General features: G+C 43.7%; 1 protein-coding gene across 1 annotated transcript in view; it reads right to left on the bottom strand.

The window, feature by feature from the left end:
* The window catches only part of FSTL4 (follistatin like 4), a 565,752-nt gene that overhangs the window by 27,287 nt on the left and 512,362 nt on the right, over positions 1 to 26,103 (bottom strand). The window contains exon 10 of the mRNA XM_014527870.1: positions 20,876 to 20,996. Within this exon, the coding sequence (XP_014383356.1) occupies positions 20,876 to 20,996 (121 nt within the window). The remainder of the gene's footprint in view (positions 1 to 20,875; positions 20,997 to 26,103) is intronic.

Raw genomic sequence — 26,103 nt, 5'->3', positions numbered from 1 at the left:
GACAGAGGGACAGGAAGGGGGAAGGACTGCTCTGATATTGACATCTGTAGCTAGCCAGTGACAACAATCTATCCCTGAGGTCCCTTCCAATCCCAGTGCTCTGGGGGAGGGACAGAGAAGCACCATAAAAGGCTGTTTGTGAACTGCTCTCTGCCATTTTGCAGCTGCATCTGTGTCTGTAGCAGCAGTAGCAGTAGAATAGCAGAGAGCAGCATCTGTAAGCTTGCAGCTTGGTAGTGCCTTCCTACCAAGTTGTAGCCAATCCTTTCCTATTTACCCTTACTTACCCTCCCTATTGTTATCCCTTGCAACTTTCCCCCCCCAAAATCCTGTTGTTTGTTTTTATTCCCCCACTCCCACCCCATCAAAAAGCAGTGCTTTGTCTGGCAGTGTCCCATCACTGTGCACTGCAGGAAAACACTACACATACATTACACACACACACACACACACATTTTTTTCCAGCACATGAAATATGAAGTGTTCTGGAAAGCCCGGTGCCAGGTCTTCTGGCAGGGGAGCCAGAGGGGGCAGAGGGAGAGCTGTAAGTTCCCCCTCCCCCAAACTTAGACTCTTTCCTAGCACTAGCAGGCATGAGGCTTGTGGTGCTGGTGGCAGCAAGGAGGTGGGATCGGTGCCTGCATCTGCACCCTCTCCAATAACACCAGCCATAATAATAATCATGACAAACAGCACCAGCATGACAGTATCCTCCACCCCCATTTCAGTTCCCAGCCTGAGCCTTCCAGTGCCAGAGGAGAAGCTGGATCTGGAAGCAGGGGACCTGAGTGCCCTAGCAAAAGAAATTCTGGGGACTGAGGAGGAATCTGAATTTGTGCTCCACTCCGCTCCAAGTTCCCCTAGAGCCAGGTCTCCTTCCCCAGAAGGCAGTTCAGAGGAAGCTGATGTTTAGGTTGTGGAGGCAAGTGGCTCAGCTGAGTCCTCTCCTCCTGCTGCTGTGCCTCTGCCTGCTGAGGAGGGAGAAAAGGCAGCATCCATACATGCACCCGCACCCCAGAAGCAAGGGTGTAGTGTGGTCTGGCATCCTTTTGAGTTAGCAGATGATCCCACATATGCTCTCTGCTTGCACTGCTGAGCCAAAAACAGCTGGGGAAAGGGAACGAAATACATGAGCACCATGGGGATGTTGATGCATCTCCACAGGCACCACCCCCTTGCCCTTGCTCCTCAGTCTAGCATCAGTGTGAGCATGCCCAAAAAGGAGTCCCCCTCTTGCTCCAAAGCCCCCATCCCCAAGAAGCACAGGCAGGCCACCCTGGAACAGTGGGGGAAAGACAGACAGAAATGGGAGGCATGTTGCAAAGGTGAGTGAGATCACCCAGAGCACTGAGGAGATGCTTGCTCTGGATGGCCACCCTTCTCCCTAGTTAAGCGGCCAGGGTTCAGGCAGCTCATGGCACTCGTGGCCCCATCCTATCAAGTGCCTACATGCATCACCTTTAGCAGGACAGTGGTGCCTTCACTGTATGAGGCATGCAGGTAGTACTTGAGGGAGGAGCTGCACAAGACAGGTCCACAGGTGGCCTTGCACTTCACCTTGGCTATCTGGAGCAGCTGGGGTGGAGATCATGCCTACCTCTCCCTAACAGGGCACTGGTGCTATTAGCCAGGCTGTCGGTGGGCTCTCCTTCAAGCTGAGATGATGGATGATTCCCACAAAGCAATGGAGATCATGGTGGCCATGCACTGCATTGTGCAGGGGTGGCTCATTGGGCAGGGTGCCCTCACCCATGGGTTCATGGTCACCAACATTGGGGCCAATATAGTCAAGGCTGTCCATGATGCCAGCTTTGTTCACCTTGAGGAACACCAGCTGCTCCACCAACCCAGGATCCAAGGAAGTGTGGTGTGGTGTCATAACATCCTCAGCAATGCTAAACACCCTCTCGCTTGGAACACTGGTTGGTGGACAGAACAGGTGTTCCCAGGCAACTGTGGCCAGATCCTGCCACATCTGGCTGTGGGTTGCCCAATAGGCCAAGGGGTCACAGTCCAGCTGCTCCAGATGTCTGACATGAAGTGCAATGCCACCTGCGGGCCTGTCTTGTGCAGCTCCTCCCTCAAGTACTCCTTGCCTGCCTCATACAGGGAGGATACCACTAACCTGCTAAAGGTGGTGCATGCAGGCACTTGGTAGGATGGGGCCATGATCTGCCTGAACCCTGGCCGCTCAGCTAGGGAGAAGGACTGGTCATCCAGAGCAAGCCTCTCCCCAATGCTCTCAGTGATCTCACTCGCCTTTGCCTGTGATTTATGACACACTACAACCTGCCTGCCATCTGACTCCCAAGGTAGCAGGGACCTCTCCACTTTTAGCTGCTACATCCCCCTTCCCTCCTCCCCGCAGCCTGTCTCTCACCTCCTGATGCCTCAATTTACATTTTCACTGACTGGCTTTCTTGCCTGGACTGCATGCCAGCCTCTGGCTTCTTTACTATTCCTTCCATCTGGGAAGAGCACACGTGGAAACTGGTGATGCTTCCTCAGTCTGACGAAGGGTTTTAAACCTGAAAGCCCATGCCTTGCAGATGGCATCCCAGGCAGCTACACTTACCTGGAGCCTCACAACTCTACTGCAACCAGCAAGCCTCAAGCCTCTCGATCTTACAGGGCTGCGCTTTCCCTAGTCAGGCGCGTGCATGTGTATGGTGGCTGGAGGCTATAAGGTGCCTTCTACCCACCTTTCACCCGGGAGGTCCTTGGGTCTGGGCTTCCCACCTTTCACCAGGGAGGTCCTTGGTTCTGGCATTTTTGGGGGGCTGCCAGGCCACTGGCAGTCCCACCAGGCCTTCCAACCCTGGCAGGGTACAGTTTTAGGTCATGCCCAAACCTGGGGCCTACTCCTTCCCCATAGCCCCAGCCCATACCTCCAAGTTCATCCTGGCATGGGAGCTCAGCAGGGAGATGTTCTTCCCCTGCTCGCTGGTGATACAGTAAGTGCCACCTCCAGTGCTGAAAGAACAAGGCCTACCATCCCTTCTATTTTCATCCCACTGCACACTAACACACACACAAAGTCTCATGTCATAAGTTTTGCTTTCAGCAGTTTGAGGTGCTGTTTCCCACAAACCACTGCACCTATCTCCTTGAAACTTGGCAGACTTCATGGCCTCAGAAGGGGCTAGCATTTCTGCAAGTTCATCTGAATCAGGCAAGAAATGACAAAGTTATAGGCAGCTTTGTTTCAGTTCCATAGTTTCATAGCTGGTAGGGTCGGAAGGGACCTGAGCAGATCATCAAGTCCAACCCCCGGCCTTGGGCAGGAAAGACTGCTGGGGTCAAACGACCTCGGCTAGGTGATTATCTAGCCTTTGTGATTCCCCATTATAGCCTATGGCTGAAACATTGAAACAGCATTGAAATCCAAAACAGTTTTGAAATAGTTTTAGCTGAAACAAAACGGACAGCAATTCGAAACACCACAACAAATCGCTGTCCCTCTGTAATGCTGAATCCGAACTAAACCAAAACACAGTCATTTTGCACAGCCCTGCAAAACACCGAAATGAAACACTGTCCCCCCAAAACGCCAAATCCAAAACCAAGACGATACACAGCTATTTCACACAGCCCTAGTAGCCAGTTAGAAAGGGTCAGAAACTTTTCTTATTTTCTTGTAACCCAGGTCAAATTCACTCCAGTGTTTCACATCCTATGTTGCCAGTCTTGGCCATTTTCAATGGGCCTAGGCTAAGGTGCAGAAGTGTTGTTGAGTAAAAGGTCCAAAACCTGTTTCCATTGTATAAACTTTTGCAGATGTGACAACTAGCTTGGTCAAAAAGGAAAGGAAGCCATCAAACAGAATTAAAGCACAAAGCCTAAAAGGAGATAAGGGAAGACCATACATTAAATAATCCATATACACTATATCATAGCTTTATCTTAAAATACTAGCAGTAGTGTCTAATGTAACCATATGTATTAGATGATATTTTGCTATAAGATATATTTTTGTTAAGACGCTTAGATAATTTGTAAAAACAAAAATAGCCGTGTCAGAGAAGACCATCAACTAATGTAAATAATAATAATAATAATAATTAATAATAATAATAATAATAAAACAGGCCAACACTCCACAATGAAGAACGAAAGGAAATAAGAAACCCTCTCTCTTTCTTTCACAAGGATATAAAGCCTAACTAATTGACAGCTTCTAAGTCCACAAGAGATATGGTTTAGACCAGTTCCAAAAGTTTCAGTGAAACAAAAAAAATATTAAATAAAACCAATCAGGGATAATTTATTACACTATTAGAACCAGCCATCTATAAATACCGGGCACAGGCAGGACAGAAATTTGGAAAACTCGGCAAATTCAAGAAGACCAGCTGCGTGCCACCCTCCTCCCACCTCTTGAGTCTCCCCAGCCTGTATAGGTAAGAATTTATGCTGTGTTGTCACAGGTAGCCATGTAGACTTTTGGATAAATGCTTGTTTTCATGTTTTAAAGTGCAAGCAAATAAAATATGGGGCTGTAGACCTGTTGCTGCCTATTGTATCAATAGTCTGCCCACAAGGTTTCCTGTAATCTGGGTAACACCTATTACTGGCCTCTGGAGCTGTCCTTTCTTTAAGCTTCATTGATTGTGAAGGTAGGTTCAGGTGCTTGATAAGATAGGCCATGTAAGTAAGAATCACCAGTCTGTTAAACTGCTAGCCTCGTTCAATTTACAGTTTGCATTTTCTTCCAGCAGGGGAAAGAAGGAGGTTTTTATGGCCTGATCAGACATTTATGATTTAGTTCTTGCAGTGCAGCAAAGAATTAAGCCCCTCCTCTACCATATTTTAGAGAGTATTTCTTGAGAGGGGAGATAAACATCATTTTTATGGGTTACACTTCAAGTTTGAAGCAGTTCTTGCTAAGGGAGCTGGGGATCATCAGGGAAGAACAAGCAGCAATGTTTACCTGGAGAAAAATGACAGCACTTCTCTCATGATTTCACGAAGAGCTTTCAATGCAGGGATGTAAAGAAAGACCTTCACTGTTTTGAAGGTGGATAAAAAATGACGGCACACTATAGTTACTTAATGTGTCCCATGGTAAGAATTCTCTTTTTCTACCACATTCACAGAAGGGGGGTACATAGTTGCAATATGGAAAGAAAAGTAGTTTCAGGTACAGAGGAAAGGATATTATTTTTATATGTCAATAAGGAACTACATGGTAATATAGACAAAGTAAAAGGACTTGCACGCGGGTATGTATAACTAGAACATGCACCAAATGCTCTATGCACTGCAGCACTCCTTACGGTGTCCAAAGAGAAACAAGTGCACAGTTGGCTCTTGGAGCAGGTCTGCAACCCCTGTAACGGCAGCAACTGTTCCTTAATCTTCAAATTAATTTTTAGGGAGAAGGGTGGCAGGGAGAGGATCATGATTCTTTAGCTGCTTTTCTAATCCTATGTTGAAAACACCAATGATATCAAAGCTGACTGCTGCACATCTCTTAATGATGATTTGAATCATCAGACTATTTTCAATATTTTCACAAATAATGACTATTTAGTTTGAAGGATTCAGCTGGACAATCAGCAGAAAAAAAATGTTCTAATTCTGTATGTCTTTAAAAATCCTGGGCATTTCTGGCACAAAGAATGCAGCCTTTGTGCCTTTTCAAGAACTTGTCAAAATTAGTCTGTGTCTTGCAGGGACGTAAATCTGACTCGTTGATGGAATCTTAAAGACAGTAGCAGACTGCTGTGTTTCATGATTCAATGGTTAAATTTCTGTCAGTTTTTCACTGGGAAATACTGGGAATCATGAAACAATTTACAGAGTCTTAGTTTGGCAGAACCATATTCCCAGGGTCAAGTATATACAGTCCAATTTTCTTCCTCATAGAATCCAAATAGCCTCCATTGGAATCAGTGGAATATACCCATGCCGTAGGGGTAAGAGGAGGACTATGATCAGATTTACAGAAGAACATAAGTGAGTTCAGTGCTTAACTCCTAGTACAAAGAAATCACTAAGGGCATGCATAGACATTCAGCAAGGCTGGGGAGAGGTAGATTGAGCTAAAAATGACCATTCAAGCTAAGGTATGTTGGGATAGGGAGGTTGGTGGAGGGGAAGTTTGGCAGGAAGAGAGGGGATGGGGTCTGCAGGGGGGATTAGGAGCCAGTTAGCATCCACAAAGAGGAGCGTGGGGGCGGGGGAAGAATCTGTGTGAATGTGGGTGGGGGATTGGAGGGCAAGCATGGTCTGCATGGGGAATTGGGGGGGCAGGCAGGGTCCCTTGTGGCTCATGGGAACAAGGGGTTCATGGGGTCTACAGGGAGGCTTGGGGGAATGAAGGGTTCTCTCTCCTACCCCTCCAGGGACCAGCATTTATCTCTTATTTTTAACCTGCCCCCCCACCCCACCCCAGTCCATCCACCCCTGCCCCTGGTGAAACAATCCCCCCCACCTCAACTTACTGCCTTGGCTCCAGGCATTAGTAAACACCAGTAAAACCAGCACCAAGAGTGGCTTTTAGGATTGGGAGTTGGTGGGCTGGGGGGGGCAGGGGCTGGCTGGTCCATAATGGGGGATGGATGATGTCCATCTGGGGTGGGGGGGAGAAGCAGGGGGGTGCTAAAAATAGCCCGGTGCCAGGGGGGCAAGTAGGTAAAGCACAGCCCCAGGGCTGGGGTCAGCAGCTGGGCTTTCCCAGCCCCAGGGCTGCACTGGGAACTTTACAGAAGTTTAGTGACACTGTTCTTGCCTGACCCAATCAAAGTTAGACTACATTGGTGGCTCAGTTAACTTAGATCAGACCAATTTAACTATCCTGAATTTCTGCACAGTTTGCAATTAGATTGACTTAGCATGGGATCAAAGTGTAAGGTCCTCATGTGGGTGAACTAAATTAGGTCACGTTGCCATTTTTAATGTGATTTATCCTGCCTGAATGTCTGTATGTATTCCCAGTGTTAAGGGGTGCCTGCACACAAGTGTGGAGACTGCACTGATGCACTGTAATTACAGTGCATCGGAGCAGACTCGATTCATCGAGTCTTCTGGAGTGCGGTAATTATTGGCCTCCAGCAACCTCCTGCATCTCATGTATCAGTGACCCTATGCTTTAAAATGATGGTGGGGGCACTTGAACTAAAGCTCCATCAGGGTATCCAGGACAATAAGTAACAAACTATAAGGAGCTTAACTAGGCTGATGGCATAATCTTTGACCCTGGCAACTCTGCTGATCAGAACCTGTCTAGAAGTATAAAAAAAGATTGGGTGAAATGTCTTATCTGAAGTAAAGAGGTTGTGCAACATGCTATAAAAGTAAACCTTGTTTTATTAAGTTAACATTAGAAGAGTACGGTTCCTAAACAAACTGATTTACTAGCTTTTTGATCTGATTTTCCTCTCATGCAATTCCATTCCAAAGCTTCTCTTGACTCCAGTTTCTGCAAATCAAACCATAGAATAGGAAGCATGTACTCTACAATAAATGGTTTGGGGCCTTTTTGAGCCATTTCTTGTTTGATGCCCTTCAAACTTTTGATTATTTGGGGGACAATGTTCTGAGAATTCAGGAGCTTTCAGGCACGAATGATGTATTAAGCATGGCTTAAGGTTTTATTTTGGCATGTCAGTTGCTGGAGTTTGTTGCTTGCTGTGAAGCTATAGGGTTAAATCAAATACACTCTGTCAAATACAATATGTCCCAGCTTAGCAGAGCTGAGACAGATTGGTCTGATCATTATACTGAAAACCAACAATTACTAGTTCTATACCCATTCTTGATACTGAATTCTCCTGTAGTCTTGAACAAATCATTTAAACTTCTCTGATTCAACACACCCACCTATGACAGAGGGAGGACAATAATATGTAGCTACTACACAGAGTTTTTTTGAAGTATTTCCTTCACACGGTGACACTAAAGGTAAAGAAGTTAAAAGTGTATCTAAGCGATTTAGGAGCCTAAGGGTCCCTCCAGACATGCAGGTAAAGGCACAATGGGATCTGACGTGCGATCCACATAATTGTGCTTCCTGCCATACCACATGTGCATAGCTGGAGGTGGGATTGTGATTGCACATCAAATCCCATTACACGTTATTGCTGGTGCAGAGGGAGGCCAGGATCGTTACCCTGGGCTCCCCTTGCACCAGGAAGTTGTAAGCTCCCATGGCTGGGAGCCCCCACAGCTGACAGCACTCCCAGCTGCAAGGCAGCTTCTGCTACTGGGAGCGCCAACATCTGATGTGGGCTCCCAGCCTGGGGGGGTGCACCTGGCCACACATTTAGTTAATGGTATCATAGAAACCAGCCACAAAGTTATTCCACATTTTTTGGATGGAATAATCCAGCCCCAGAGGAGGCGCACCCAGCCCTAGGGTCAGTGAGGACACAGAGAACTTCTGGAGGGACTGGACACATTTAAATCAGCTGGTCCTGATGATCTCCACCCCAGAGCGCTGAGGGAATTAGCAGAGGTTATTGCGGGACCCCTGGCATGGCTTTACGAGCACTCGTGGTGCTCTAGCATGGTGCCAGAGGACTGGAAAAGGGCCAATGTGGTTCCCATTTTCAAAAAAAGGGAGGAAGGAGGACCCAGGAAACTATAGGCCAGTTAGTCTTACCTCGATCCTGGGTAAGCTTTTTGAGAGAATTATCCTGGCGCATGTCCACGAGGGGCAACCAACACGGGTTCATTAGAGGCAGGTCCTGTCAGACCCCCCTGGTGGCCATAGTGATGCACTATGGCAAAATAGCATCTATGGGTTTCTATATGTGACCAGCAGCTACTTTGCCATAGTGGCGTGTTTCCCCGTTTTTGCCACAGTGAAGTAGCTGCTCAAAATAACCGTCTGCTGTACATATGGTGCAGTATGGGTGGTTACTACACCATGCGTTAGTACTTCGAAAAGGAAGTACTACCATATGACACAGTAACAACGTCGCTGTAGGGCAATGTGTAGACGTGCCCCTAGGTTCTTAAATTCATTGAGATTAATTGGGGGCTATGCTTAGCGGTTTTCAACATATGCAGGGGTTTAATCGGCCCTAAATTCTCACTGCTTACACAGTGCTTTGCAAATATTGCCCGATGAATACTCTCAAAATCTTGGTAGAATGTTTTGCATGATACTAGATCATTTTGGGGCTGATCCAGTTCCCATTGCAGTTAATGGCAAAACTCCCACTTACTTCAATGGTGCAGGATTGTGCCCTCTGTAAACAAGGTACTAACTAGCAAAGTAGAGGTTGCTTAAATCTCCTTATTTCTTTCTTAATATCCTGGATCCAAGGCATTCACATATTTTATTAGCAGCTCTGAGACCAGAACATATTTAAATTGCAAAAGGTAGCTATTAGGTACCCTAGAAACTGAATCAATGTACTCCATTAAAATTGGCTTAACTTGAAATTATGGCCCAGTGTACATCTTTTTTCCAGAATGATTAATGGGGAAATTACATTCTCTCAACTTCAAAATCTGTGCTATAGCTCCATTTTTGTTTTCTTCCCATAACTTGCTATTGTTCCTTTTCATTTTAAGTTTTATTTATATTTCCTTGTCTTTTCATAAAATCATTGCATATATAAATTATGGCATATAAGTGCTTTGTGCTAACCAGGAAATTGCAGAATGCATGTTTATTATCCTTGCTATAAATTAATACATTCCATGAAAGCACATTTTATTTTAAACTTGCAAGGACTTCAGCTCCAGACTTTGGAATGTATGGACTATACTCTGTCATTTCCCTTAGTGAATGTATATCATTACTTTGTCTGCAGCCAAAGGCAATATAATATGCTGTTACATTAAGCAAAGTGGTAAAGGAACAGTGCTCATTCAAGTGAGAGATTAGGTAGACAGACTTATCTTTAAAGGACCTGATTCTGCAGCACTTGCTCATGCAGAGTAATACCTAATTTGTGAGTGGACTCATTAATATCATTCTTCCCAGTAGTAAGGCACAAGTCACTCTGTGAAAGGCTGACAAAATCAAGGCCCAAAGCAGTACGCTGCTACTATAGCATCTGTGTATTGTAGTTTTTATTTAAACTAATCATTTATCTCAGGTGTTTTAATCCTTTCAGTTCACCAATGAAATACATTTGCAGCCCCTCTCAATTCTATTGGATGCCAAGTTAACAAAACGTTGCATTGTTTAAAACATATCTCCCCTATTAGAAATGTCTCCTACAAGGTCCTTATAATTGGACTCAAAATCCAATGGCCCTTAGTAACCATTTTCATGGAGTACAATATTATGATTTATGCTGATGTTTTCCAGAGTGCAGGAACCAAGCAAAATTATGCCCTACACTCAGTGGTCTCTTGATATGCAAACTATCAATTTTCATAGCTGATTACAATTTTACAAGATTCTGTATTCTCAGCAACTCTTTTTGGTGGAAAAGATAAACTGCTTTTTCTCATTCGACTCAGTAGATACAGTATAAACTTTTCAGGTGATATCAGTTTGCAGAAAAAGAATATCATTTTCTAGGTACTCCTTTTCCCTGCTATCAAAGATACACCGGCATGGGAGATTCACATGGCTTAGTTTTCATTCTAGAGCCTTCTACTCTCTGAATTCCCTAAAATTCTTTTCTTTATAAAACATTAGGGTCTTTTACCATTACTGCATAAGTTGCATAAGATTTAAACCTTGATGTTGATCTTAGAACAGATGCATCAGGTCAGGTGTGACATATATGCTGCACATATGACAGAGATTCAGTGGGAGGTGTCTTATGTTTGTGGCACAAAATGCATCAGCTGATAATCCTTATCCAATATTTAGGGTGGTCTTCAGCTCTCCCCTCTACTAGCATTTTTCTATGTCAAAATTAGTGTATATTTCTATTTACATTTTATTGTTAATAAACAGCGTTCATCGTGTCATCAGTGGTATCACTAAACATGTGAGCAGGTATTACCAAGCACATCTAAAAACACTAACTAACTACTAGATTCTGCTGCCATAGGCTGTGTGTAGAGAAAACGAGGGGCATGTGTATATGACACTTTAAAGCAGGATAAATGCTTCTGCACCGCTTTAATGGTGTTGGTGTTTGCATACCTCGGTCCCGTATTGTGCATTAATTACAGCCGCTGTAGGAAATTAGGCGGCGTAATGCTCCTTAAATGACGCTGGGCTCAGCAAACAAACTCCTCCAAGGAGTTTTAGTTTGCTGTCCCTACAGTCACGGAGCGAAGCACCAGGCTCCGTGCAGCTCTGCAGGAAGCCCTGCAGGCAGCCTGGCAGCAGCCTGGGAAAGCTGGCTCCACCCAAGAAAAGTGGCAAGTCTGATTCCCCTCCGCCCCACCACCCAAGCCTGCCTTTCTGAGCTGTGCAGGGGCGCAATGCTTCCCTCCGTGGCTGCAGTGCCCCCCCGGGACTGCCCAAGGTGGGAGCCTGCAGGCCAGTTCCGGGGCGGGGGGAGGCACTGCTGTGGAGGGAAGCACCAACCCTCCCCCCCAGCCCAGGGACTGCTCTGCCCACCGGCAGCTCACCCTCCCCTCCCCACCAGAGAGGCAGGTAAATCAGCAGGGTGTGTGCATGACATAGGGGTTTAATCAGCCCTAAATTGAAGCGGTGTTGTTTAAAACCCACCACTTCAATTTAGGGCCCCTGTTTCATCTATACATGACCAATGAGAGAGGATACATCCTCTAGATTTTTTAAATCAGGACATCTGGGTTCCATTTCTGCTCTAACCACTGGTTTTCTGTTTGACCTCAGAAAAGTCCTGTAATTTGTTTGTGCCTCTGTTTTCCCACATGTAAAATGTGGTATTTTAGTTACTACCTCTGCTGGGTTATGAAGCTTGATTCATTATTGCCTGTGACATACTTCAAGATCCTGGGAAACCATCTATGGAACGAAAGCTGTGAAACTTGCAGCCTGCATCCAGGAGCTGCTGGTAAGAAAAATGTACATAAACCTTGCATTGAGGTCCCCAAGTCCCTGGCTACAAAAATAGAGCACAGGAACAATAATATCTGAAGTATGGTAGAGTCAAGAACAGCAACAAAAAATGCCTAATACCGTGCCATGGTACAAAGCCACAAAACCACTAATATATCTTAGGAATGACGCTTACTCTAATGGCAGTGTTGTGCCTTCTTAGGCAAAACAAAATTAGCTGATCTAATGAAGTGGAAAGCCAATCCAATAATTCAAAGGGAGGCCTAAGGAAACAACATGTTTATCTTGATTCTGAAGTTATCTATTTGGATAGAAAGGGAAGGATGATATTACATTTCTCTGAAGTCAAAATTAAAACTTCTATATTCCAGTGAAATTCTAGAGAGGGCTTCTGGTTTCAGACAGGACCTTTTGACTGCTATGGGGTGACAAAAAGGGGACTATGGTGAAAAGCTTATTAATATAGTTGGATTAAAGGAAATCTTTTTTTAGATGTATCAGCAAATGAGATTAACATCTAGTGCATCTAAAACAATACAGATCACCCCGCAACTAAACCCTGAATTTAAAGAACATTTCATTTAACAAATGGTTCAAATCTGGATCTGGAATAGGTTCTAACCATCATGCCTCAAGCTTATCTTTCACATATTACATTACATGGCAATGATACATTTCTAAAAGAAAAAAACAGAAGATCTGAAATCTAGTTGGAGGATGGCTATTAATGGTCAGATAAAGTACATGGAACTGAGGCCAGTACTTCTTTCTCGTATACATGGTAGAAAGCAATTAAGAAACCACGTTCTGCAGCTGGGAACTAAATATGCTTCCCCACTGTCAGCGATTAATATTATCTTTGCATAACCAGTTGTCACTATGCAATAAGTCAACATATAGCTAAAGGGAGACAGATGACTAACTAGGCTCAAAGGAAAGAAAATGATACAAAATCCAAATGCCACCTGGCATGTAAATCATGGTAAAATTTAGAGGAGTAGAGCAGAACATATATACTTTTTGTTGCTGTTATTTGCTAGTAATCCCAAAGGTGAACTGAAAGGAGGCATCCAGGCCTATTAACGTACCACTTGGGTTTCTGAAGAATTGACTCCATCCTCTCCTGCCTCCATCTTGCCAACAATATTTAATGGCTGCTTTTGCACCTGGGCAGTGATGGCAGACAGCACGGTGGCAGGGGTGGCTTGGCCAGCAGCTGCCATTCTTGGTCCCCCTCTAGATTAGCACGTGGAGCTGTTACCCTACTTGCCTGCTTATGCTACGGGGCTGCGGTTTTAGACCAGAGGGCTCAGTAAGATTCACAAGGCGATAGCTCCTCTCTCTCTTTGGAATTGTATAGAGCTCCCTGCTCTTTTCACAAAAAATTGTTGCTGTATCATTAGTTATAACCCAGACTAACGTGAACAACATAGCAATGTGACATTTGCTTATTTAAAACTGATCAACCAGTTCATCCAAAGTAATGTTCTAGTTCAGCGGGGGCCAACTTTTTGGCAGGCATACCACAAATGAGTCCAAGACCCTCCCTGAGTGTCACTTCGATCCCCTTCCCCTGCCTGATCTGCTGCCTTGCTTCCTGCCCCATTTGCCACAGTCAAAAAACAAGGGAATCTAAGAGTTGGGAGTTTCTGAGGGGTGCCTTCAATCTCACAAGGGATGCCTTGAGTCTAAAAAGATTGAGAACCACCAGGCTAGAGTGGACTGCATCTTAACTGTTTCAATAATGTTATAAAGATGTTACTTGAAATTCTCTTGGGACTACATACGCTGCCTTGTTTCTGCATCCGTGTTTATCTTCCTATTTCTGAGCTGAGAACGCTGCTTTGCTTTATGTAGGAAATAGAGGTTGGCAACAGGAACAAAGCCAATGGCTCAAGCCATCGCATACGGCTGCATTATGGTCATGCGCAGGTGAAATGGTGAAACATTTTTGGGAGAATGAGGTGTTTGTTTAAACATGCTGTGGAGATGGTTTGATTTGGATGCAGTTTTGATGTCACACAGGCAGGGGGGATGACAGAAACCTGCCTGATTTCCTGCCCACTTCCCCCCTGCTCCTCTGGAGCCTGGCAGAGAGCCTCCTTCCTAGGTGTGGGGCTCCTTGGTAGCTGGGCTCGTAGGTAGTGTTGGATTCAGGGCTCTGTTTTGCTTCAGGGAAAATGTCAATATTTTATATTTATTGCTTGCGCTGGAACCAAACCACCTCTAGAGACTTTATCATTCTCTGCAAAAGGGAATTACCGTTCTCTGTTCAGATCCAGTGCATTCAGGCAGGGGTGCATTAAGGGGAGAGGGACAATTGATGCAGTTAATTATACAGACTGTAGTATTTGACTGCTGCTAAATTTCTCTCTCTGTCACTGGGCATGTGGTTGGTGCAATGACGGCTCAACCTTCCCAGCCCCCTACGTGTTTTGGAGCAGTGTGGTGAGTGCAGGAAGGATCCTTGCTGCCGAGTGCAGTCCTACACCTCACAGCCGGTGCATAACTGGTGCAGGCAAGACAACTTCCGGGCTCTTGTCACCATTTTGGTAAGGCTGATACTCTTTTGGCTTGGGTGTGTGTCGGCTTCCTCAATCTGAGTAGGCGTTGCCACACTGTTGTGGTGCTGCTTCTCCACGTTGCTCCCTTTTCTAAGAGCTGCGAAACCACAGTCGTAGAACTTGTGGCTAGCACTGTGATTCCCCTGCAGCTTAAAGCACAGCCTTTCCCATATCTCCAACGCTGCGGGCACTAGGGTTTACCCTTTACGTCTCTGCGTAGTTGAAGCACACACTACTCAAGCTTTGAAAAGGTTTCTAACATAACTGCTCTTTAAGCAGCACAAGGAATATACAGCTCCCAACGCACAGTACAACACCGGGATGCATTTCCCTGCCTCAGTTTCCTCACCACTCTTTTTAGCTTAAGTCTGAGTCTTTTGGGGAATATGAGATCCTATCTCTATTCCCCTTCCCTGCTGCAAATGACTTTACATTTGGAGCCTGGAGTCTCCTCTCACTCCTGCAGTAAACTTTCTGATTCCTGCCTTCAGATGGTGGGTGAGACCGTTTTTCAGAGTTTTCAATCCTCTTTGTGTGCTGTGTGATCAGCCGACCTAGTGCAGCAAGTGCTCCAGTTTGTAGTCAGGTTACCCATGGCGGGGTGGGGCATGAACTCCCCCATAGAGTTCAGGCTTGAAAAACTAGTTTATTCTGGGCAGTAGCTCATTAAAGTTTGGATCACTGAAGTTTAACAAAGACTGCTGTTAGCCCTGGGTTGCCCCCCATGGAGCTTCGGTTCAACATGGAGGTAAGATGAGAAAGAAGCCCCATATTCAAAATGGAGTCTGAAGTCTGATACAGACAGACATGAAGAGTCCCTAATACTGAATAGAGTTCATATGCTTTACAGAGCTAAATTCACCAGTAACCAGAAGCAACGATGCTGCTGCTTTCACTATTCCTCCTCTCAGGGGAAATGGTAGATTTGCCCCTGAACTTCAGTAAAGGAAAAGACAAAAGATTCCCGAGAAGGGATATGTCTTGGGACCCCACAACATCTCCTGTTGGTGAAGCAGCTTAGTTCTGTCATCAGTATTTGATCTGGTGACCTGACATCACTTGCTGAAAGGAGTAATCACCCAAGTGGAAAAGAAGAGAGCTAAGCGATGTGGGAGGGTAGCCAACCACATTAAGTGCTGCAACAAAGCAGTTTTGCAAAGCCCAGTGTCTCACATGGGAATACTGGACACTGTGTAAGACAAGGATTTCTATAGGCTACAGTATTACTATATCACGTTTGGTTTTTTTTTCTCTTTGACATCACTGTGCACGATATTTTTCACGAGTATTCAATGACTATATTACAACATTAAAGGGCAAAAAATGAAAGAGGATTTTTGTGCTGGAAAGCTTTCCTTTTTGATAACAAAAGCTGCACAGAGCTATTTTGCAAAACTCTCTCTAGTACTTTAATCTAGAAGCATCATCCATCCCTCCCCCAACAAAATGTAACATCTGAGTGACAAGCTTGAGTATGTCTCAGATTTGAACCACTAAGTGACAAATCCCGTTCCATTTAATCTTCTTGCATTTTGGTTTTAGTTTCAAAGCCTTTGGGTCTTTAATTCTCAGGGATGACAAAATCTACATTGTTGCCTGCCAACTAAACTCCATTCAAGGTTCATAATACATCGTATAATATATACAAGATTAAGTTGTTAGCTTGCTTTTCTTTCAACTGTCATTCACCAAACAAATAGCATTTTGAGGAGGGAAACCTATTTTCCTCACTGAACCACGTACAATGTAGTTACCTGTATTTCTGGGATTTCACCATTTACCATATCAAAAGATGAAAAATTATCATCTGTAAACATTAGGTTCATTTCCAGTCAAACTACCTTAGTGCTTTGTTCCTCTTTTCTCCACTGTATGACTTTCTTGGGCTGTCCACAAGACTCTTACCCTAATCGCTTTTATGTCCCCTGATTTGCATTAAAACCCTTATTGATTTGTTCTTCTTGCCTTAACCTCTACCACTCTGTGTACTTACCTGCCCTTAGCAGCAACCTGATTCTGTGCCTTTATGAATGCTTGAAAAGTATATAGTACCTGAAAGGGCTGTTGTAAAGCTAATAATGATATAGACACAACTTTTAGTAATATACCTACACTAATAATGTTTTAATGTACTTCATTAAAGCAAAGCCCCTCGTAGCAGACATACAACACTTATAAAGGTACGATGGATTAAACTCACCCATATTCAGCTGAAATTAGTGCACTGAATTAGAGTATTGTATATCTCTGTCTGTACATTAACAGATGGATGGGTGATAAGGCATAAAAACTATCATTGTCCAGACCTACCAGTTTTACACTGCTTCACCAGCATACGACAAGCAGATAGATGTTCAAAGGGGACAGCAAAGAATCATGCTGTAGTTCAGAGTATAGCTTTCCCACTCCTCACGTGGGACGTCTATGTCACTCTACATCACCATAGTGACACGCTATGTCACTGAAGTGCATCGCTATGGTGACATAGGGTGATGTGGGTCTACATATGATTGGCAGCTACTTCACCATAATGGTGTGCTCTCCTGTTTGAGTGTACCACTATGGTGAAATAGTGGCAAAAACTAACCATACACCACATGCACGGCACAGTACAAGCAGTTACTGAGACGTGCTTTAGTACTTCCTTTTGGAAGCACTAAAGCACGGTGAAGTAACAATGTCACTGTAGGGCAATGTGTAGACTCTGTACAAGGGACATTAGCTGGTAGGGGTTGGGTAGAACACCCCTATTTTGCTTTGATAGGCAGTGGCTGTTGCAGTATCAAGCCAGACCAGGAATGGGGGAAGCAAAAATGTGACTCTGAATTTGAGCGCTGTATAGGTAAGCCCTAAACCAACACTGAGATTCCAGGAGAAGCTCTTGAGCAAATGCAAGGGGATGGTTAAGGAGGGTTCTTGCAATGATCTTTCCTGTGGTGGACAGCAAGGAAATCCCTCTGTAATTTCCACAGACAGACCTGTCTTTCTGAAGATTGTCATGATCATGGTGTTCCTGAGGTCACCATGATCCTTAAGATGAGGGCACAGAGCTGTGATGTAAGTTCCTCTTCCCCCTGCTTGAAGATTTCAGCAGGCATTCCATCTGTTCCAGATGCCTTGTTGTTCTTCATCTGCTTGATGTCTTTCCTCACCTCATCAAGGGTTGGAGGGATTCCAAGATCGTCTCTGACTGGGTGTTGCCGAATGGAATTGAGAATACTCTTGCCAACAACAGAGTCTCGATTGAGAAAGTCTTCAAAATGCTCTGCTGATGGCTCCCCTTTCCTTGATCAGGTCTCCTCCATCCTTAGTTCGCAAGGGGGTTGGTCTTTGAGTGCTCAGACTGTAGATGGTGGCACTAAAGAAACCACACATATCATGGATGTCAGTGAGATATTGAATTACCTTCGCTTTGTTTTTACACCATCTGTTCTTTATATCACAGGTCCTCCTTTGGACCTCTTACCATGGATTGTTGTGATCCAATTTATTTTTCTTGGAGTTGGTGTAACTCTGCTAAGCACAAAAGGTCTTGTGCTTGTAGTTGAGCAACTCTTGGATCTTTCTATCATTCTCATCAAACAAGTCTTGGTGTTTCTTGGTAGAGAATCCAAGTGTCTCTTCACAGGCAATAGTGATAGTGGATTTGAAGGCACCCCAAGTGCTGCCAACATTTTTATTGGAATTCACCAGTTTTTTGTTGAGGCATTGGTGGAAGAGGTCTTGCTTGGTTGGGTCCTTGGGTCATTTGATGTTGACCTTCCATTGCCATTCCTTCTGCTGCAGCCACTATTTGGGAGCCAGTTTGAATGACATAACTGAGAGAATCAGTCAGTGATTGGTCTGGCAATTATCAAGTGATTGAACAGTATAGCTTGAGTGATGTGGTCATCTTTGCAATCCTGGGTACAAGTGATGTAGTCACTCAAGTATCAATGCTTAGATGACAGGTGTTGCCATGATGTCTTGTACCTGCTTCTGTGGTGGAACAGGGTGTTGGTGATGGTGAGTCTATGTTCTGCACATTTGGTCAAAAGGAGGATGCCACTGTAGCTAACCATTCCTACCCCTTCCTTGCCAGTGGTTTGAGAGGTTTGAGTCCAGAGGTTTGAGTCCATTCTGACTCTGGCACTGAAATCACAGAGCAGAATAAGCCTGTCTCCCTCTGGAATGTCAGAAAGGATTTGGTCAAGTTTGGCATAGAATTCATCCTTGGTTTCATTGGTGGTATCAAGAGTTGGGACATACATGCTGATGACAGTGACTCCCTGCCAGTTTGAGACAGAGAGACATATGGTACTCATTAAATCCAATAGGGAACTCATTGAGTTGGTTTATGAGTTCATACTTAATGGCAAAGCCAACTCCATGAAGGCAGAGTTCTCTTTCCTGTTTACCCTTTAAGAGGCACAACTGACATAATCTTCTCTGCTTGCCACCTGCAGGAAGAATGCCAGGAACAAGATAAGTCTCTCTGCATGGCCTTCTTTGACCTCAGGATAGCCTTCAACTGTCAACCAAGAAGTGCTGTGGAAGATCCTTCTGAGGTCTGGATGCTGACAGAAATTCGTCACCATTCTTCACCTGCTCAGTATGCGAGCTGTGGTTCTCAGTAATGGATCTATCACAGATCCTTTTGAAGTTAAGACAGGAGTTAAGCAAGGCTGCATCATCGCTCCAACACTCTTCTTGATTTTCCTTACCATGATGCTACATTTGACCACTAATAAGCTTCCAGTCGGAGTGGAAATGAACTACCAAATGGATGGTAAATTGTTTAATCTCAGCCAACTCTGAGTCAAAACCAAGACCACTCTGATCTTAGTCATTGAGCTCCAGTATATTGATGAAGCTGTAGTGTGTGCTCATTCAGAAGCAGATCTTCAGGCAATTCTTGACGTCTTTTTTAAGGCATACAAGAAAATGGGACTGATGCTTAACATTTGGAAAGCTAAGGCCCTCCATCAACAAGCTCTTAATGAGCAGTCCGCAGCTTCAGCAATTCAGATATATGGTGAGACTCTGGAGAACATTGAGTATTTCCCTATCTCAGAAGTCCTCTCTCGCAGAAAGTTGACATCGATGAAGAAATTCAACATAGCCTCAACTGTGCAAGTGCAACCTTTGGACCTGAAGAAATTGGTGTTTGAAGTTCATGACCTCAAATTCAAAACCAAGCTCATGGTTTATCAGGCAGTTGTGATCCTTACTTTACTGTACAGAGCTGAGACATGGACAACTTACAGGAGACACCTCAAGTCACTGGAGAAATACCATCGACACTGCTTGTAGAAGATCCTTCAAATCCAGTGGGGAGACAGACACATTAACATTAGTGTCCTCTAGCAAGCAAACATCATGAGCATCAAGGCAATGATCATCTGACATCAACTTTGCTGGGCCAGTCACATCATCCAGATGTCTAACTCCAGACTCCTGAAGCAAGTTTTATTTTCCCAGCTCAGTCAAGGCCTATGCTCAAGAGGAGGGCAGAGAAAGCACCTTAAGGATGTCCCCAAGGCCAACTTAAAAATATGCAACATCAATTCATGGGATACTATTGCCCAGAACTGGAGGAAGGATGCTGCAAGGACTTTGAAACCTCATGATGACAACAGGTGATACAAAACCAGGAGCGGCAAACAGTATCACAGACTGAACCAAGAATCCAGAGTCACCCACCCTGCATGGAAACACATGCCCAAGTTGAAATAGAACCTGCTGATCCCAGATTGGCCTTGTCAGCTGTCTTTGGACCCACAGATAAGGCAATCATGGAAGACAATCATCCTCGACTGCAAGGGACTTTGGTTGATGATAGGTAAGCACCAGCTCCAGTGAGACTACTTGTGAAATAAGGTGCTAATTAAGTGGAGTCAGGAATCTGGTTTTCTGATTACTTGGAAATTTACTGTTTGTAAAATGTTTCCTCCTCTGTTTGGAACCTGAAGGACTATTTCTATAGCTGATGCAAAGTGACCTCAATGGAATTGGACCAATTTAAACCACTTGATAATCTGGCCTCATGCTAATAACTGATAACAGGAATCCTGCAGTAGTATAAACAGTCTAAATTATTAAGTGAAACAGGAATCATATTCTAGATCATGAAATTGGTGAAGCTTATTGGTAAAGGTGGGCTAAATGTATTTATATTTATTCAGACTCACTTTATGCTGCTTACCTCTGTAAAAAATCGACACAACTATGCATTTGCCCACTTGTGTAATCAGACCACACCACAATAACAGCATGACTGGACAAGCCAATAGTTGTTTGAATTTTTCCTTTGCAGAAAAATCCTCCTGCTCCATTTCATTGCTTCATGAGAACAAGATTAACATTCAGCATTGCTTACTGGAACATTTTCAGTGGATTGTCATATATGCCATTTACTAACCATTCACCTGAAGGATGTGGGTCTGATATAGCTCTTCATAGCCGTAGGCATGACAGGTGTAATTGCCCATGTGAATAGTTGTTACCTTGGTGATGTAGAGGGAATCATCTTCTCCAAAATCCTGTATGTAACAAAAGACAAGAAAGAGGCCTTATCATTTAGCAAATTTAGTTTAGACATCACACAAGGGCAGGACACCTTTTCAGTTGTTTTGATAGCATCTCAACTTGGCAACACAGCATGAATTTTGAATAGCAAGTTTTAGAGTTCATAAATCATCAGGCAGGAGGAAATGAGTGGCAACGTAAGAGTAAGGTGATGCAACTAAAGTAACTCAATTGAGAATGTGAATTTTTCCTCTGGTTAACAAGGCGCTATATGCATATAAAAAGATGCCAGTCCCCTGCTGTCTAATTTATGGGGGAAGTTAATACCTGCCTGTGAACTCAGGTGATACAGCAAGGTCTAATTTTCGGGTGGGTTAAAGATTGTTTTAATCTATTTTAGTTGCTCACAAAATGTGCTGGAATCTTGAGTCTGGATGAGAAAGAAAGCCGTTTGTCAATTATCTATAAAACACCTTATGTGAAAAAAAATTTAAAAATAGTCTAGATAGGAATTAAGGAGGAAAAAGAGTATTTTCGTCAGCTAAATATTTTGATTTTTAATTGGTTATAATGTGCCTTTTCCTCCCTCTCTCATCTGCTATGGCTTTTCTTGTATTTCCACCATGTATCGTTTTAAAATGAAAGTTATTCCAGAAGAGAAGTGGAGATTCTCATGACTTTGCTGGGATTCAGTATCTGAATATTTTGCCCTTGTGCTCTGCTTATCAAGTTATTTCAAATTAGACCAAACGGGACTATACTGGGGAATAACACACACTGCAGTTTCTCTTCTGTTTTCATTAGGATTCAGACTTCTGCTGCTCTGAAATGTTTATACTTTTATGCAAAACCCAGAAGGATACATTTAAAAACCACAGTTAATTAGCTTAAAGAATGATTTTTCCTTAATTAGCTCAATGCATGAAGCATGCTAAATGAAATCCTTTACAGAAATTCATTAGTGAAGTACAGTAGAGCTCCTTATTATGTAAGAAGAGCAATATAAAGTAATTAAATACAACAGAATGAATAATAACAAAAAGGAATGCAAAGTTATTTTGCTGGCCAATACTCAAAAACTTTCTTCTAAACTTGCACTGTAGACAAATGAAAGCAATCTGGGCAATTGTCGGGAAGATCTTTACAGCACATTGTATCTGGTACACCAGGCAGTTTGGCTACAGCCATTCAAAATAAAACACAATCACACTTCAGTATGACCTTGAAAACAGAAAAACCATAACAGGGGCAGACTCTCTCTTACATGCACCAAAACCCCATGCTCACAGAAGCCTGTGTGGGACAAGAGCCTGTCTTTTTCAGGGCCAACAGAGACATTTTCCATATGGATGGGAAGATGCAGCCCAACCTGCTGCCATGAATCTATGTGCCTAGATGTCTGGGTGGAGTTCACGATCTGCAGGCTTCACACATACACCACCCTATACACTGATCTCTTCAGTCAGTCAAATCTTTCAAATACTACTTATACATGGTATATTGCACCTTCTCATTGAAGTCGATCAGCCTCTTGCATAACCATCTGTATTCATGGAGATGTGCATATTGTCTCCAAAGCCCAGTTTAGTGGCAAGTACTATCACCACAAAGCAGAGCTGAGCCCTGCACCTTTAATTGTAGTTTATACTGAAATTATGGGCAAATTCACATATTTTTTGACTATTGAACAAGTTAGAGGATAGAAGCTCTTATTCATTAACTCAGCGGTTGTCAACCGGGGGTACTTGGAAAGGAGCTAGGGGATAGGCATGGGTGGGCAGGGACAGAATGCCACCACCCGCCACTCCACACCGCCGCCTACCAGGAGGAGGGCCAGGGTGAGGTAAAGAGCGAGGGCAGCAGCTCCCTTCTGGGAATGCATAGGCATTGCCCAGCCAGCCAGACATGGAGGGGGAGCTCGCTTGCATGTGGCATCTGCTGCTGCTATCCACCACCCTGCACTGCTGCCATTTGCAAGCCCCCCACCTCTGCTCCACATCTGGCTGCTGCCAGCCCCCTCTCTGTGTCCAGCCGCCACCACCCCACCGCCCTCACTCTGCCAAAAGTATATCCAGAAGTACACTCCTTTAAAAAGGTTGAAAACCCATGCATTATCTTATTCATGTTATCTGCTTAAAACTTGCTATTTTAAACATTACCTCTTTTTTTCGGTCCCCTGAAATTTTTTCTCCTGGAAATGGAATAAGTGTCAATGACACTTGAGTATAAGATGCACCAAGCTTGTAAACATAATATTTGCACCAGAAAAACACAGTGCATATTGTTATATAGGATACTTAATAACATTTTGAAATCTAATATCAAATGCAGCTCAAATTGAGTTTAGAGCAATAAAAGTAGGATGGCTACTTTTATGGAATGATTTGTAAGGAGTTATAGAAAAACAAAACACCATTTTTTTTTTTTTTTAGTGCTGCTTTCTTATAGATATCTTGGAATAATGTTATGAAGTCTTGATTGATGCCCTGTAATTGTCCTTTTATGGATGATCTATTTTTGTTTGATGTATATAACTGTATTAGTATAAGCAAAGATTCTTGCAAAAACAAACCGATGCAAGGTTATATTATTATTTCCCTTTCAAATACATTATTTCTCTGAATGAAAGTTTAAAAAAATATAAAAGCCTTGTTTATGGCTTTCAAAGCTATTTTCTGATTAATAGCATTTAATAAAGAAGGTTATCAGATATGATTTGGTAATATTATGTATTGCCAGACATTGAGTGGTAATATTTTCAATGTGCGGGGAGTTAAACATTTTCAGTGCATCTCCATGAGTGAACATAGGAGTATTATCCAGCATGACTAATATCAAAATCTGTCTTAATATTGTATTTGCTATGGGGAGAATATTGTAACAAATTAATGACTGATTTTCCTTTTTGCATCGTATGGTTTCTCTTTTGCTCTCCTCTGGATATTATCACTTAATACAAAAGGATTTCACATTTACATCATTTATGCCATCTCACTCTCATGTACCTTGTATGTGCGGCTTGTGTGCCCCAAACACCTATTATAGGACTGTTTTAGAGGGTTTTGAAAATATTTATAGGAACTGTTTTCTATATTCCTCGGCCCATAAAGCCAGGTGTCCTAGCCACTGTGAGCCCGCATGTACTCAGAGGGAGCCATAAAAATCTGTAAAAATGATCTTGCATAACCCTTCTATTCCTAAAATATAACTGAAGTATAATATCTTGGACCTGTCCAGCATTAGTAGTGACTGCTACACTTTCCCTTGGGGAGCTGGAAATATCCCGCTTCTGGCCCTGCAGGGTTGCAAAATATTGGACTTTAAGAGAATGACATTTTTATGTATAATAAAACTGTCACTGGATGAGGACTGAATCTTACCTGTCTTGGGCCTCAGGCAGGTGTAATTTTTAGGTGGAAAATTCCATGCTTGAAGGGAGAAGGAAGCATTTCTGTGGTTGATTTGAACAAAAAAGTCAGCTGCATGTCAGCTGCTTGGAGAATATGATATTTTAGAATAAGTCCTGGAGAGAAGGATTAGTGGGCAGAGAGAAAGTGAGGAAGTCCAACATGAACCACTCTACTGCTCTTTATCACTTGGCCATTATATATGCTGTAGATAAAAAATGAATTTAAAAAATCCTCTCTGACCAAAAAAGAGTATTAAGGTTGCCAACTGAAACACTCAACAAGTAGGAAATGCAAGAATGAATGTTGCCTGTGCAACCTAAGTTCAGGCCCTTGTGGGCTTGTGGTTTGAATGATGCATTTTTTAATCACAGGATCACACACTATTTTGTCCAGAGGACCTTAGCCTCATCAAATGCACAGGATGAATAATGCTTATTTTATAAGCAGTTTTTTGGTATTTTGTTTTATCCTCAGAGTTGTGCATGTGGCCTCAGGCCTTATTTACTGCACACTATTCACACCCTGCTTTGAAGGCAGAATTATTAGTCCCCACTTGTTTTTCTTTTGATATCCATAACCACCACATCTGAGTATGTCAAAGTATTAACTACTCTGAACAGCAGCTTTAGGGGGTAAACAGTTATCGGAAGACCATAAAAATTAAGATTAAAAGTATCAGCTACATTTTGGGTCTTAAGTTAAGACATCCAAGACCTGATCTTTCAGAACAATTTACTATATATTGCACTTAACATGTTTAAAGCAGCTTTTGAACCCTATACCTATGATTCATACTAGGGGTGTGCAAAGTGGTCCCTATTTGATTTGGATTCAGCCTGAATCAGGGACAGTGATTCGATTTGTTGATTCAGATCACTGTCCCTGATTCAATTCAGCTGAATCCGAATCTGAAGATTCGATGCTGATTTAGAGAATCAGCAATTCAGGGAATCAGTGATTCAGACACAGACACAGCTTTAAAAGTTTCTTCTACATACCCTGAGGTACCAGGCACAGCTAGTGAATGCTGCGATGCTGGGGCAGATAGAGTGTCCCACAGGAGTGTGGGGGGGGCCTTCTACATGCTCGGCAGCGAACTTGGAAGTGGACCAGAAATACTTCTGGTCCACTTCTGGGTCTGCTGGGAGTGTGCTGTGGCCCCCCTCCTGCGCCTCCCTGGCTCAGTGATCAGCCATGGGGGGACCCTGGGTGCCCCCCCCCCGACCCAGGAGGCACCAGTCTCTGAGCCAGGTGGGCACGGAGGAGGCCCCCCTGCACACTCCCTGGTGGACCCAGAAGTGCTTCTGGTCCACTTCCGGGTCTGCTGCCAGGCACGCTGGGGAGCCCCCATGCTTCTGTGGGATGCTCCATGTGCCCTAGCATTGCAACATTCACAAGCCACCTGCTACCTTGAAGTATTTAGAAAAAACATTTAAAGCTGTCTCTATGTCCGAATCTCTGAATCTTTCCGAATCTCTCTAAATCAATTGGGAAGGTTCCATTGTGATTCAGAGAGATTAAAGGGTCCTCTGATTCGATTTGGATTCAGAGACTTGGCCACTAAATCGGGCCAAATCTCCGCTGAATCGAATCAGGGACTGAAGCTTCACACAGCCCTAATTCATACGCCTTCTTCCTGGGCCCAGCATGGGTAAGCAGTGAGAGCACAGGCCAAATAGCAAAGCCTGTATCAGTGAGGAACTACAATTTC

The sequence above is a fragment of the Alligator sinensis genome, unplaced genomic scaffold (assembly GCF_000455745.1).
Source record: "Alligator sinensis unplaced genomic scaffold, ASM45574v1 scaffold111_1, whole genome shotgun sequence".
In the NCBI taxonomy this organism is placed as follows: domain Eukaryota; kingdom Metazoa; phylum Chordata; order Crocodylia; family Alligatoridae; genus Alligator; species Alligator sinensis.
This window is presented reverse-complemented; position numbering and strand designations above follow the sequence as displayed.